General features: G+C 34.3%; 1 protein-coding gene across 10 annotated transcripts in view; it reads right to left on the minus strand.

Annotated features, from left to right (window-relative positions):
• CCDC91 (coiled-coil domain containing 91) overlaps nt 1-14,796 on the minus strand; it is a 124,887-nt gene that overhangs the window by 28,217 nt on the left and 81,874 nt on the right. For all 10 annotated transcript variants that reach the window (XM_015627043.3, XM_015627039.3, XM_015627031.3 and 7 more), the window contains 3 exons: nt 11,704-11,796; nt 11,460-11,528; nt 9,547-9,723 (listed from right to left, as the gene is read on the minus strand). In XM_015627043.3, the coding sequence (XP_015482529.1) occupies nt 9,547-9,723; nt 11,460-11,528; nt 11,704-11,796 (339 nt within the window). The remainder of the gene's footprint in view (nt 1-9,546; nt 9,724-11,459; nt 11,529-11,703; nt 11,797-14,796) is intronic.

Genomic DNA, 14,796 nt, shown 5'->3' on the forward strand with positions numbered 1-14,796 from the left:
CATAAAACACACAGCTTTCTTCACACGTTATTGTTTAAAAACCAGGCCTTACAACGTCTTCCAATGCTCCTGAACTGGGTGACTTGGTTTGTACTGTCCCATACCTGCAGTTCAAAATGGCACACATAGAGTCTTGTGAAACAAGGACAAGAGTATCAAAAGACAGCTTTTCTGTGATATCAATAAATGGAAAGAAAACTCTTTTATCCCTTTCATTCAGTTTTCAGAAGTCTTCAAGGAGCAAACTCTGCACAATAGTTCCTTAGTCAACTCAGTCATATACTTTTGATCTTAATCAATGATATTACTTTTTCTATCTGTGACAAAAACCCTCACTTCTTTTATAAGACCTTCCACTAAGTGCTCTCCTCTAAGTACTCAGTCATTGTCTGTCTTTTTCCTCTATTTCCACTGATACAGTAAATTATCAACTAATATAAAGGTATTCTAATTCAGAAATTACCTATTACTGTTAAACAAAGACTTAGCTGCAGGTGCATTCTCTCAGAGTATGTTTACTTTTCCTTCATCTTTTCGCTCTTTCTTCTTTAACGCTTTATCTACCTTTAGACTCTATCCTAATTTAGATTTTGGTTGCAAAGGTAAAAATTGGCCCTTATTTCATCTTTAACTACAAAGGGTAAATCATTATTTGAGCCCCTTAGTGCTATTTCAATAGAGTAAAGAAAATAGAAAAAAAACCAGTTTTCTGTACGAAGTTAAGGAAGAACACTTCACAAAATGGCATCTGAGGTGCAATTCTTCTCCTTCCTCTTCCTTTTATTTTTTTTTACATATTTGATCAGTGGCTGGGTACAAAATTATATTCACAAAGTTGGCTCCCTTACAGGACTCTTGATAAGTGTGCTTTGACATGACACCAGTTAGAAATTAATACCTAATCAAAAATATAATACAGTTATTCAAATACTCAATTTGACACCATGAGAAATCAGTCAGCCGTGTATTAGAAATGACAACCACACAATCACAACAAATACATCTCTAGGAAGACAGAAAGAAAAAGTAGTGTACTTGATAAACCAGAGAACTCCAGACATTATTTAAAAAATAAACCAAGCCATATGTCGCTTTGCAATTTTATAGGAAAACTCTTTTGTTTCCACTCAAGAATCAGGTGGCAGCACTAAACTTGATCTAGGAAATGCAACCACAGACTGCAATGTTAGTGGTTTTTCAGAAAATACTAACCCTCAAATTATAATGTCTGTGGTTATAAATTACTACAATCTACTTCTGAAGTCAGACATGAGTCTGTATGCAGTGAACGATTCCTTTTCCAGATTTTGCAAGCAGATTAAAAATAAACCCATCTAATGGCAGGGATCTCTTTCCACCCGGTGCTACTGAGTTGTGTCCTTCCTCACACATTCAAGATTACACAACATTTTTTTTTAATGTGTCTCTACAAACACTGGCCACAAGAATGTTTCTGCAAGGCAGTGGAAAAACAAGAGAAAGTAAAACTGAAAAAAATGGTTTGCTACCTTCTTGAGAGAAATGTAAGCACACTCTTCCACTGAAAGCTGAACAAGAAAGACAATAGAAATAGGAGAAGAGATCCTTTGAAGAGCAAGCTCTTCTCCAGTACCTTGTGTGATACAATATTATCAATAGACTATTTTGGTATGAATTGTGAAACAGAGGAAAAAACCCCAACAACTTCTTGTGCAAGTTCACAAACACTGAGCTTAAAGAACAATGGTACAACAGTCCAAGCCTGTTAGTGAAAAACCATTTATTCTTTCAAAGATTAGCACTGACCCATCCAATCAAAATCCAATGGAGTCGTAAAAAGTTATTTCTGAAATTACATTAAAAAAATATGCCACTTTGCTAAGTACTTCAGAAGCAGAATAAAGGGAATATTTCAATCTCTGACTCCTCCACAGGACTCTACAACCCTTGTAAAAGATGAAAAAAATAACAAGTGGAAAAAGAGAGACTGATAAACATAGTAGTTTGTATTCTCTTAACTGACAATGCCCTCAAAGCTCTTTTTATCATAGACACAAAGAGCTTTGAGGATAAATAAATTAAATTTTGAGGAAATTAAATTAATATTGCATCACATTAAAATCTTCCCTAGTTTAAAAAAAAAAAATCATAGAAGAAGGGCAAGAAATACCAATATAGGTATTGATATACCAATATAGATAAAAGCTGATCTTCTGGTAACAAATACTACTAATAGAGTGATTAATGATGAAAAAGAGACAACAGCAAACCCTGAAACAGGTAAAAAACCAGTTTATAGCCTAATTAACAGAGAAAGAATGATGGAGTAAAGGGCTGGAAAGTTTCAACAGTAATTTTGGCAGAATTTTCAAAGGAGAGAAACAAATGTATTAATAAAAATAAAGGAAAAGTGGGAGCTTATATGAAGATTGCACCTTTGTTTTTACATATGATATTTCATCTCATATAGATATGATGCCAAATGCATGCTGAAAACAAAAAAATTATAGTTACAATTAGATCTGAAATAAAACCATGATACAGTCCAGAGCAACAAGCAACAGGTTGGTCTTGAGGGTGCAGAAAGTTTTGGGTAGTGGGAAAGGAAAAAAGAAAGACTAAGAAACCTTTGAGTGAGAGTGGTGCATTTATAAAGAGTTTCACAGAGGTTTATCAGGGTTTTCCTTGTATACAGAAACAGCTTGCAAAGGGGCCATGGTGGAAGAAGTGAAGTTAGACAACCAAATTTTATATGAACCAAGAGGCAATCTTGCACAGAACAAATTTACTGGACAATGAAAAGACAAGGCAAATGTATAGTCCCTGTATGTTTCCTCTTTTCCCCTTACACTCTCCACCAAAAAACTCCTTCAGTACCTACTCATTTGATGAGTGAATAAAAATGAAGTGGTTTTTTATAGATTATAGGGCTAAGAAAGGGTCATTTAATAGCTGGTAAATCTGTCTGAAAGCTAGAGTGGGAAGTAACTTTTTAGAAAACCTTTTTTCCTTCTTAGTCCCTATAACCTTCTCAAATGCTGGGTAGTGGGGAAAAATATTTAGACAAACAGTAATTTTCAACAAAAATTTAACAGCTAATTTTAGCAGTTGTAGAAAAGAATCAAAAGCCAGTTCTTTAGGAATAAGGGCAACAGTTTCACATTTTCATTTACGTATCTTTTATTGCCTCAGAAATGACTGGGTGTGGAAATTCCTAAGAATTTCAATACCAAATTCCTTCAGGCTTTCTGAACTACCAACAGAAGCACTCCCTCAAGTAGATGAGAGCCAAAAAAGTTTTGATTATATAGCAGGTAATTCACTCTTTAGGATTTAGCACCAGGTGTCCTAGACATTTTTCTTTCACCTTCTAAGCAATGGCATATGCTGATATTCATAAACCCATGGATATCCATTAAACACCATTTTTCAACTATGTAGATGTTTGCCAGTAAAATTGTATTCATGCTAAGACTGTAGATTACAAATTTATTGTTCAGCAAAAACACCATCACATAAACATTCAGAAATGGAAACACACTTAATCATCTTTAATTCTTAAAGATTTACTCAGCAAAGACCACTGGAAAGTTCTCTTTTTATTCTTCTTTTTTTAATAGACATTTTAATTAATTTTTCTTGCAAAAATATTTTTTCTTTGTATATCTCAGTATATCTCAGTTGTGGCTTGGCTGAATGAACCACAGCCTCAGCTTTCCTGAAATACTTTCTCATTGGTAAGATAATTTTGCCTTAGTGCTTTTTCTCATGTCCAACAGGAAGCAGAGTTTATGTTAATTATTTTAATAAATGAAAGGTTCTTTTTTTTTTTCCTCTCTTTCCTAAATATTTGCAGTCTTCAGAACACTTGAGTCTCTAATGGATCTGCTGTGTGGATTATGGCAGAGATGAACTCATGCTCTCTCTTCCTGGAGAATTATGGTAAACTATATTTGATTATATACAGTATTTCAAATTTAAGATTTCAGGAAATGACAAAGGTGTCATTCTTTGCTTCAAATGCCTTAGCATAATTACTTATTTTAAGCTATGAGAGGGACTTAAATTTCCAGGACTCAGCCTGCAGCTGACAGCTTTCATTTTGCTTTTAATGAATTTATTTTTAAAAAACAATACTGGTGCATAAATTCTCTTGTTTCTTTTGCTAATTCTCTCCCACACCACCATGAATTTAATCTCCTTTATGTAGTTGTGTATTCAGCTCTGTAAAATTATGCCATGCAGAGAGCTCTGTGCATTATAGCTATTGGAGCTGCATTCCCCACTAATTATGAATTTAATACAGCAGCCTTTATTCAGAATTGTATGGATATAAATAATAACATCATCCAATATCCCCAAAGAATTTTTGCACTTCAGTCTTCTCAATGAGTAAAAATAAATGTAATGAAGGATAGAATGAATTGTCCATTGTTTTTTCTGTTTAGGGTTGCACCACAAGAAATTAATTGCAATTTTGAATTCTGGGGTAAAAAGCTTCTGTCTCAGCCACACAACCTGTCATACTTTCTACTTATCTAGAGGATATCCACTTCTTATTTAAATAGATGCTTTAGGAAAATAAAGGAAAAATAAAATTCTAGTGAAGGAATTTCACCAGGTATTCTTCTCAGCACTGACAACTACCAGACATTAAACTCCCCTTGCAGGGAAGACCCAACTGTAAAAAAAAACCACCAGACAATGGAGTTTGAAAAAGAAAAAAAAAAACAGAAAAGAAAATACTGGAGACATGCCAAGCTACACTCAGTCTGAATAATGAGTTCCTAATCTATGATGACTTTTCAATGAGCTGTAAAATGATCAGGAAGTTCCTATGCAAATGAACATAATCTTGAAGCAAAAGACTACTCATTTTTTTCAAGGAGAGCTTGTTCTGATTTAAAATGCAATCCTGCTTTTTCCCTAGAGTGAGAATGCTCTTCTAAATAAAAAAAAAAAAAATCAACCGAACAAAACCACAAAAAACTCTTATAAAAGCATGAAGCAGTTGAATAACAGAGGTCTAAAATCTGAAGATGCTGCCAGGTCTCAAAATGGAAGTCATCTGGACTTTTACAACTTCACAGCCTCAAGAGAGTGCTCTAAAAAAACATTTTTCCATTTCCACGGTGATGTAAAATATCTCATTTATACCTTCAGAATGATAAGGCTTCAAAAAATAAGACTTTTATTTTAAGTACAGATACCATGTCTCTAAGGAAAGATCCAAAGTCACTGGAACAGTCAAAGCTTTAATGAAAAGCTTTCTATAAAAAATCCAACAAAACAACATTCATGTTACTGTAATCCTTTAATTTCTTAAAGAAAAAACAAAGAAGGGGGTATGTCAAGGCTGCTCCATCAAGTTGAAATATTAACTCAGTATGTCTTAGGTCCCGCTTTCACTGTAAATTTACATTTACTCTGCTGTTTCATATTTGGTAACAAAGTATTTGATATTAAATATGATTTATTTATTAAACTGTCTTTAAGTCTCCTGATTTTTCTCAGGCAATGTTAAATTAGTATAATAAATCTTATATGGAAATAGTATTTCCTTATCTGCAGATCTGACAACAATTTGACTGAGGACAAACATTTTATTAAAGGACAAAGTTATTCTTGTTAAGCAAGAATATCTCCCGAGAAGAAGGCATCTGCATATACCTCCCAGATTTGCATCCCCTTTGGGTCTCCTCCTTGGCCACTCTGCAACAACACCACCAAAAAAGTCTAAAACAATACCTGTATCATCCCTTCAAAGGAAACACTCATCTTTTCTTCTTTTAAACAAATTACTTAGGTGATGACAGGAAATTTCACTGCCTAATTCAGCACAAGTGTGATCTTCAAACCTTTACTTCTTCTGCTAGAACTGCTTAATCAATGAAATGTAAACAAACCATACTTCAATATTTTTTTCCATTTGCTTTCACCTATATAGCCATATAACTTCTAGTGCATGTGTTTAAAAACTGGTGGAAAAAGCCTACATATTTTATTTTAATAAAGAAAATTAAGAAAATTAATGGATAGCAAATTACTCTTTTAAACCAATGAATCAAAACTCCTACATCAGGTTTCTCTGGTCTAGAAGGTAAAGGAGAACCCAAAAAATTCATTCCACTTTGACACAGAAATTTATTTTCCCTGTTTTTAATAATTTAAATGTTTTCCAGATACAGAGTGGTGCTACAGTTTTTAAAACATGTCTTTTATCAACTCTTGCACCATGGAGATGAAAATGCCTTTTTCTCTGCGCGTTTGCATCTCAAAGAAAATAATAAAATTTTCAATGTTTCTGAATTTTTCCATTAAGTATTCCTAGAGTTATTTATGGGCACTTTGACTGTAAGTCATTCTGCCACACTTATTCGCAGAAGACTTTGTGATCTTCCCATTTCACAGACTTACCACATTAGTGAAGGAAAACTACTCTTTAATACTATGCTAAATTTTTTTTTTTAGTTCAAATAAAGTCAATAAAGAAAATCTCTTGGAAATAATTTACAGCAAAATAAAGTTTTATTCTAGCATTTTTTTACATTTAATTTTCTAAAATGTTAGACTCTGTGTTTGCATTTAGGCCATTACAAAGTTGACTTAATATATTGCCTAAATGACAACTGCAAGAGAGTCAAGAGTGCACCTATAGCTGCCATAAGACAAATCTTACAGAAAACAAAACATAAATAAGAAACAAGTCTGTGTGGAAGGCTTCAAATTTTCACAGAAAAATGAATGCCCACACATGAAGTGCCTTGTAGGCCCAAGTGCTGTTCATTGTTAAACCAAAGTCGTATCTGACACCACATATAAGTTATCATTTGGCACATCAGCTCTGCAGGACTTCTTTTGTTGACAGAAAATTTTAGTACTTCGTGTATGCTTATAATTGCAACAGCCTAAAGGAGATTTGCAAGTTCTTGGCATAGGAAGAAGGGAAAATTTCTCCAAGAAACCAATTTGTCCATGAAAGTCCATCCTCCCCAGGGAATCTGTACTCATTAATTAGAGAATAAACAGTGTAACTTCATATATTTCATAGATATATGTGATAGAATTTTGGAAATATCAAAAAAAAATCTGCATTTTTCCTTAATTAAAAATAGAATAGGTATTTGAAAAATGAACCTGGCATAAAGGTGAAATAATCATGTTATAACCAAATATGAGAAATTATTCCTGTTACAATAAAAGTCGTCAGAACTGTTTGGTATTAAAATAAATGCAGTTAACTAATGACACTACTAAAGGACTACATAAAGTGCAAGATATTTACTGCAAAATTAATCACAAGAGCTTCCAACACCTCAGTGCTGCTCACTATCACAAGTACATCACTAGGTACTTCCACACTAGGAGCTACTTGATCTAAAAGAAGCTTGAGTGGAAAAACGTGGCCCTTGGAGAGGCCTGAACTGCCTCCTCAGGGAAATGCTGACATGGCAGTGTATTTTGGATTTTATCAAAGAATATATCCATCACTATTTAACTATTTCTAATGTCATCCTGCCTTTTGGCAATTTCAAAGGCAACATCAGCCATGAGAGAGTCTGCAGTACCTTGCAGAGGAAAGGCAAACCTGTCCAAATTCGCTACCCCAGCTTAGTCTACATGTCTCCCACATCTAGGACACTGACACCCAGTGCCCCTCAAATTCATCACTACAGAACCCTGACTGAACTCTAGCACCCAGCTATTTTCTTTCATGAAAAATCTTCAGGGACCATCAAACTTTGTTACTGTAGTCCTCCTACTAATCTATGCATGTTCCACAAGCTATAGAATTGCTGTCTTACTCTGTTGCAGTGTGTTTCTTGTTAGTGGTATGTTCTGTTATTACCTAAGTTGATGGTTTGGTCCAAATGAGACCCTTTCACCCCACGTTGTCAATCTACCCTGGGTCTCCTGCCCATCTGTCTTAAGCCCATTGCATGCTTGGAATTCCTCTTTGGAAATCCCCTAAACTTCGATGCTTGATTAGTCCATGTGACCCAACTTTCCCCCCCTACCTCCCTCATTGGATGATGATTTTGTGAACCCTGTCTTTTACCCTCCCCAGGATATCTCTGATTAGCTGATACTTTGTACCCTCCCTTTGAACTGCCTCCCTATTTCAGCTGTTGCACGCTAGCTCTTTTGCCCCCAAGATTCCCCAGAGCAATAAATCCTCTATTACCCCATGCAAAAGACCTCCCTCTCATCCTTGTCTCCTCAGAGCACAGACTGACAGCCAAAAAGCCGTAGAGCAAGTGCTCTAGTTGCACCTCAGGTCATCCTGCTCCTGGGATGTGAACCACTCCTGGAGTGGGTCGAAGTGATAGAGCCAGATTAACTCCGGCGAGATGTGATATTACTCCAGTAATCAAACACTTTACCACTCTCCCTTCCAGGAATACATTCTCTACACCACTGGTACCAGTTCTCATTCTGGACAGCCTAAATTATTTTTATCTAACTAAAGCCCAATAAATTGCTCTCAGTTAAAATTCAGCTTTGAATTCAGCCGCTTAGCCTTCTGCTCTGAAGAAGAGTTTGACTGCCTGAAGGCTCACTGAAATTCTTGAAAATTTACATTTTACCATTTGATACTTTACATTTAAAAGAAGCAAAGAAGATATATAAAAAAAAATCATTCTATTTACATTAGGAATTTAGGCAATACAGAGTATGATAATGGCATAGCATCAAAGCATTTTTTTTTTTAGCTTATTAGGTATATGAGGTTAATAATTTTGTTTAACACTGGAAACAGAAATTGTGTCTGTTTCCAAAGAGTACTTTTCTTTTACTTCAAATTCTTAAGTTTTGGTTTGTTTTTTTTTCTTATGCAGCACAAAAAATCCAGCAGTATCAAATTCCAACACATCAATGAAATATATGCTCCTTAAATTTCTGAAGGCAATAACATTTGAATATGTCATCAGGAAATCAGTGAATTCACAGGCTGTTCCTCCAAGTATTTCCAACAACACAGACCACAAAACTCAAGTTTTGGAAGAGTAATTTATTGCTATTATAACATATTTTATTTGTAATTTGTAGAAATGCTGAAAGCACTGTTGTGAATGTCCCTCTAATTTGTGTTGACATACAATTCTTATTATAGAAGCATCTCTCCTATGATTAACTCTAGAAACATTTCTGGTTCATTACTGGTTTAACTTTCCAGTTTTTATAACCTCTTTATTTTGTACCTGTTCTCTAAGGAATAAATATAACATCTTTAGTCTTCCACAGGTATGGAAGTAATCTAAACTGTTTACAGCATAAATGCCACTCTCTGAGCTGCTTGTTGAAGCTCCTTTTGAAGTCAGAGGACAAAACCAGGTATGATTTATATAATTTTAATATATGTACCTGTAAAGGTCACAGGAAATTTGTTCTGTATGTGCCAGAAATACATACTTTCTTCATACATACAGTCAAGGTGAAGATAAACTGCTTGCTGTGCACTGCAAGTAACAACTGACTGACAGATGTCACAGGAAAACCCACAACAACAACATAAGACATTCAAAAGTAACAGAGCAGGTGCATGGAGGGGTAAAACATACTAACCCGATTCTGCTTTCTTTGCTCTTCCATGGCTTCTGAAACAGCCTGGGCAATCTTCTCTCTATGACTATCACGTTCTGCTTCCCACAGTTTTCTTTCTTCTGCATGCATCTTCTCCATATTTCTCCTCTCCTCCTTTACTGCTTTCAGAACAGCTTCCTGCACTACTTCATTTTCAGCCTTTAAAACAGATCAGATGAGCAACACACCCAACCTGAATGACTAACTCATATGTATCAACTTTTTCTAATGAAGTCTATGAGCTGATAAGATACAGGATATGAATATTTTCACTTCTGAATTATGAGGTTCAACTTATCTTGTGGTGCTACCAAAAGGTATTACCTCTGGACAATGACTTGTGTAGTTACAGAAAGGAAAAGAAAGTTACAGGTTAGACTCTTAAATTCCCACCTACTAAAAGCTGAGGAATTCATAAGTAGTTTGCTTAACAAAAAAAAAAAAAAAACCAAAAAAACCCCCAAACAAACAAACAAACAAACAACAAAACAAAACAAAACAAATTAAAAAAAAAGGGCCTCCCTTGATATTCCCACGTAATAGATATTCCTGGTCTTATCTACAAATACCTTAAGTGCAAAATCTGTCCGAACATTTTCTATAGCTAACATACGGGTTAAACAAATGTGTCTTCCCCCCCAAAGCTCCTTAGTCATGCTAGAAGAAGTACTGTTTTATTTTTTCCCACAATCATTATATTCAACCATTATCCAAAATCACTGAGAATTTGAAGCCAACAGCTCCACACATGCGTAGCCACACAAATACATGTATCAGCAAGACAACCGCTGCATAATGTCTAAAAATAAATAATGGCAAACTGAAGTTCAAAATAAGCAAACATGGGCTAACAAAATTTAATCACAAATTCCCTCAGTTTTAATATGCCTATAGGTCATTCCTATGCCCCTTGGAGGTGATATGGAACTGGTCAAATCAAGTCATAAAAAGCAAAAAATATTGTATTCATCAGATACCTACAGTTCCAACTAAAGCTGTTTCTTTAAATTCACTGGGACTTGATTTTTTTACTTAGATATTGAAAATGTAGTAATTAAATCAGGATTTTTATTATACACACATTTTCCTGTAGATACCAACCATGTAAGAAATGTTTGTGGCACTACAGAATGCTATTCAGTGTGATGCTCAGCCAGTGTTCACATATGACACAAAAAAACATACAGAAAATTATAATATAGCCTGATGAACTGTGCTAGGTGATACCCATCACTACCTTCCCCAGATTATTACATGCAACAGAACTTTTGTACTGGATTTTACATTAGTATTAGTAATTAATTCTAGCTTAACATTTATAAAATTATTGTCCTAATACCAATGCAGTTACTAAAGAAATAGGCAGGAGAAATCATATTTAAAAACTGAATAATCACTTTTATCCAAACATCAGTTTATATAAAATAATTCAAAACCCGGTAAACTGTCCCTGTTTGTATAGCATTTTAAGAATAGTTCTCTCCTCACTTAAGATGACCATATTCAATGAAAGTTAATTAGGACATGATGCTAATTGTGTTATTAAGATCATCTGTTGACCCTACAACCCAGCTCTTCAAATCAAGATGCACTGATGCCAAAAGACCACAAAAAAAAAATATTTAGGTATCACCAACAACTGAATGACAATATTGTGACTTCTTGTTCTAAACAATTCAGAGGCTATTGTTCAAAAGAATGAAGCTTCATCTCTGCATGGGACATAGTAGATACGTCCTTTTTCAGTAGAACCAGCTTCTTCTAAACGCAGATAAGAATGCAGAGCTTGATAAACATAGTTATGAAACAAAAGTGAGTGTCTGAACTTGGCATTTCAAATGACACACATTTGGAATGGAATCCACATTGCATGTCTGCTAATTAATGAGAAATACCTTTGCAGCAGCTGCCAGAGCCTCCTTGCTTCTCCGTCTTTCTTCATCCAAACATTTGTCCAGCACTTCCTGCAAATGTTATGAAAAATTAAACTGCAACAGACAGTAAAAGAGTGGGTAAAAATAATTTCAGAGTCAAAGTACTTAAGAAAGCATCATCTTCCTGTCAGTAATTGTGACAGGACCATTCCCAATAAACTCCATGATGCTGATCTCTTATTGTTTTGGTAAACAAAGGCAATACCTTGTGCTTTTGCGACTGCTGCATCATAGCTTCTTCTATCTTTTGTGATAACACTTCCTTTTCTGCTTCCAAAATGTCAAGAAGTCGCTGATGCTATTGGGGAAAAAAAAAAAAAAGTCATATTTTGATAAACACAGCCAGTGAGTAAAACAGACAAAAATAATTAATCCAAGACACTTAGACTTGTCAATTACTTACAAAATTACTTAAAATGTAGTTTCAGTTAATTTACATTCACAGCACTCCTTTTAGTGATTTCATATCATGGAAAAAATTACAATTATAAGAAATACTTAGTTTCCTGAAAAATTAGTATTTTCTTTCAGTCTAAAAAGTATTGGGAAGAAAGGTGAAAAATGAAACAACACTTAAACAATTGATAAAAATGGCCTAAGCAACACCACACTTTATTTCACTTAAGCAGTTGCAGAGTTTAAATTAGTCTTACATTACCTCAGTATGTGTATGTAAACAAAGTAAAAGGCAAATGTATTTCTTTCAACCATTTGCGGTAGCATGACCCTCAGGAGCCAGGAAATGTGAACAAATGAGAATGCTGCTTTCTTGTCAATTTCTTTTCATCCTAAACATTGTTTCAGGGAGAAAATGAACTCTGAATTGACCATGTATTCTATATGCAGATATAGAACTATCCATAATCACAAACTATTTTTTTTCTCTGTATCAAGTAAAGAATTTGCAGGATGTGGGTTTTGTCTGTAAGAGCTAAGCTATTTCCCAAAACTAAAAATGATTGCTGGAAATTATTGATGCTATGTATTGGTCATGATATAATTGCTAGCAAGTCAGTACATTATTTTAAAAGTGATTTAAGAGATGATCTATTATAACCTAAAAATATAGTATCAACGCAATAACATTTTATAAGATCACCAAGAAGAATGTGCTACAGTAGAGTTTCATATTAATATAAGTGCATATAACAAACAATTTTTTTACAAAGCTAAGCAGGCAAATTCCCCTTTCACCAGCATATCTAAGAAACAGTCATTTCTGTTTCACAAATTTTATTATGTTTTAATTTGAAGTGTCTCTAATGGCAGCTAGAAATACAGTACCAAACTGCAGTACTATGTTCTGAAAAATATTTTTTCATTTGAAGAACAGAAAACTTTTATACTTTTTATAAAGTAAAAAGCACCTATCAGCCCTTCCAGGAGAAACATGTAATGAGGCATTTCCTTGTGAATTTACTTAAAATAGGTCTGAACGTGGCAGACATATTCTAATGGAAAACACCTGTGGAAGGAATAGCAAAATTCACATAATGTTTATACTTAATGATGTGTAACTCCCTTTTTTGTGTTTAAGAAGACATTAACTTTATCAAGGCACTTACAGAAATTACATTTTCCCAGTAACTCAAAGGTGAAACAATAAATGGATTTTATTAGTTAAATGCTCTCCATGACTCTTCACTTGACTAACCACACAGGTTACAAATGTGTTATTTTGCAATGACACAATATAAAACAAACACATGCAAATAATTTTTACAGACATATGCCACAAATTCAAGCTTCAATTCAAATGTCAAGCAAAATACTGAATCTTTATTTTGCTTGTTGAGAATCAGCACAGGAGATTTTAAGGAGAGCTCCTTAGAGAAAATAATCTCCATCTTGAAAGCATCTGCAATAACATGTCTTGAAACTAAAATAAAAATGCAGTAGCACAAAAAAAAAACAACAAACCACTGACAGAGTCAGACTACAGCCTGACACCCTGTTAGTAAGGGTTTTGGTAGCAGTCCAATTAAATGGGGGCTGCAGTACTCCTGGAGTGACAGATGTGGTTCTGCAAAAGCAAGGATCCTGAAGAACAATATAATTTTTTTCTGCAGGTCTAGTGGTATAATCAGCTACAGTCTTCCTCTGGGAATCCAATGGAGAAAGGCTGACTGTGGTGTTTCAAGTCTCCAATTATATTCAGGTAGGAATGCTTGGCTGCTCCCCCTGGGTGGAGCATCTCCCAATGGGATGATGTAATTTTATCAGTCATGCAGTGAGACTCAATGGCCCATTAACAGATGACATCTCCCTGCAGGGAGGATTGGTCATGGAAGAGATAAAGAAAACTGCCCCACCTGGTTTTAACAGATGGTAATAAAATACATACTTCTGGTTACATCTTGCTTTGCAACCCAAGACACCTGTATCCATGTTGCAAGATGCCACAACAGGCTAGCTACCAGATGTATTTCACAAAATTCTCATTGGGACCAAAAATTTCAGCTTCTAAATGCCAGAAGTTTTAAAATTTTATTTTCAATGTACAAATAACAAGGCATTCAAGCCCTTCCTGGAAGTACAGTAATGCAGATATTTGCATTAATAAAATATAGAACGTACACATGGCCAATGCAGAAAATCAATGTCAGTCTGCCCTGACAATGAAACAGGTTGATGACCCCAGCACTTCACATAATCTAAACCTCCATGCAGAGATAACTTCTCATTAACTTATCAGGGAACTGCAATCCTGAAAAATACAGATATCACAACCAAAACTTTATCTACAAAAATTACTCTAAGTACAGAAAAGTTGCCTAGTAAGTAAACAATTCAAAAAAACCAAAGGCTTCTGTGACTACAGTGTGATTACTTTGACTGAAATATTCCTTGGCAGACTAGAAAATCTATATGGTATTGCATTTGGAATTTTATGGAATTCACAGAAATTCAGCAATAACTTCATGAAGAATTGCATCTGTTTAAAAACATGCTAGTTCATATTTTTCAAGATACCAGAAATAAGTATTTGTAAGGACATTTTTAGAATGCTTTCTAAATGTTCTTAAAAATAAAAACCCTATTTATTTTTTTAAAATATGTATTTATTTAAAATATATTTATTTTACAAATAAAAAACCTAAATTCAAATACAAACCCTATTAGCTTTCAAAATAGAAGCTTTCAAAATAACTTCTTTCATAATTCAATGCAACTTATTTTACATTAAACAGTATCACTGCTTCTCATGGAAATACACAATTTATAATTTCAATAATGTAAGTCTCTTGTGAATAGCTTGGTATCTCCTTTCCTGTTGTAATATAAATGCTTATTCATG

Source organism: Parus major, chromosome 1A (genome assembly GCF_001522545.3).
Source record: "Parus major isolate Abel chromosome 1A, Parus_major1.1, whole genome shotgun sequence".
Taxonomy (NCBI): domain Eukaryota; kingdom Metazoa; phylum Chordata; class Aves; order Passeriformes; family Paridae; genus Parus; species Parus major.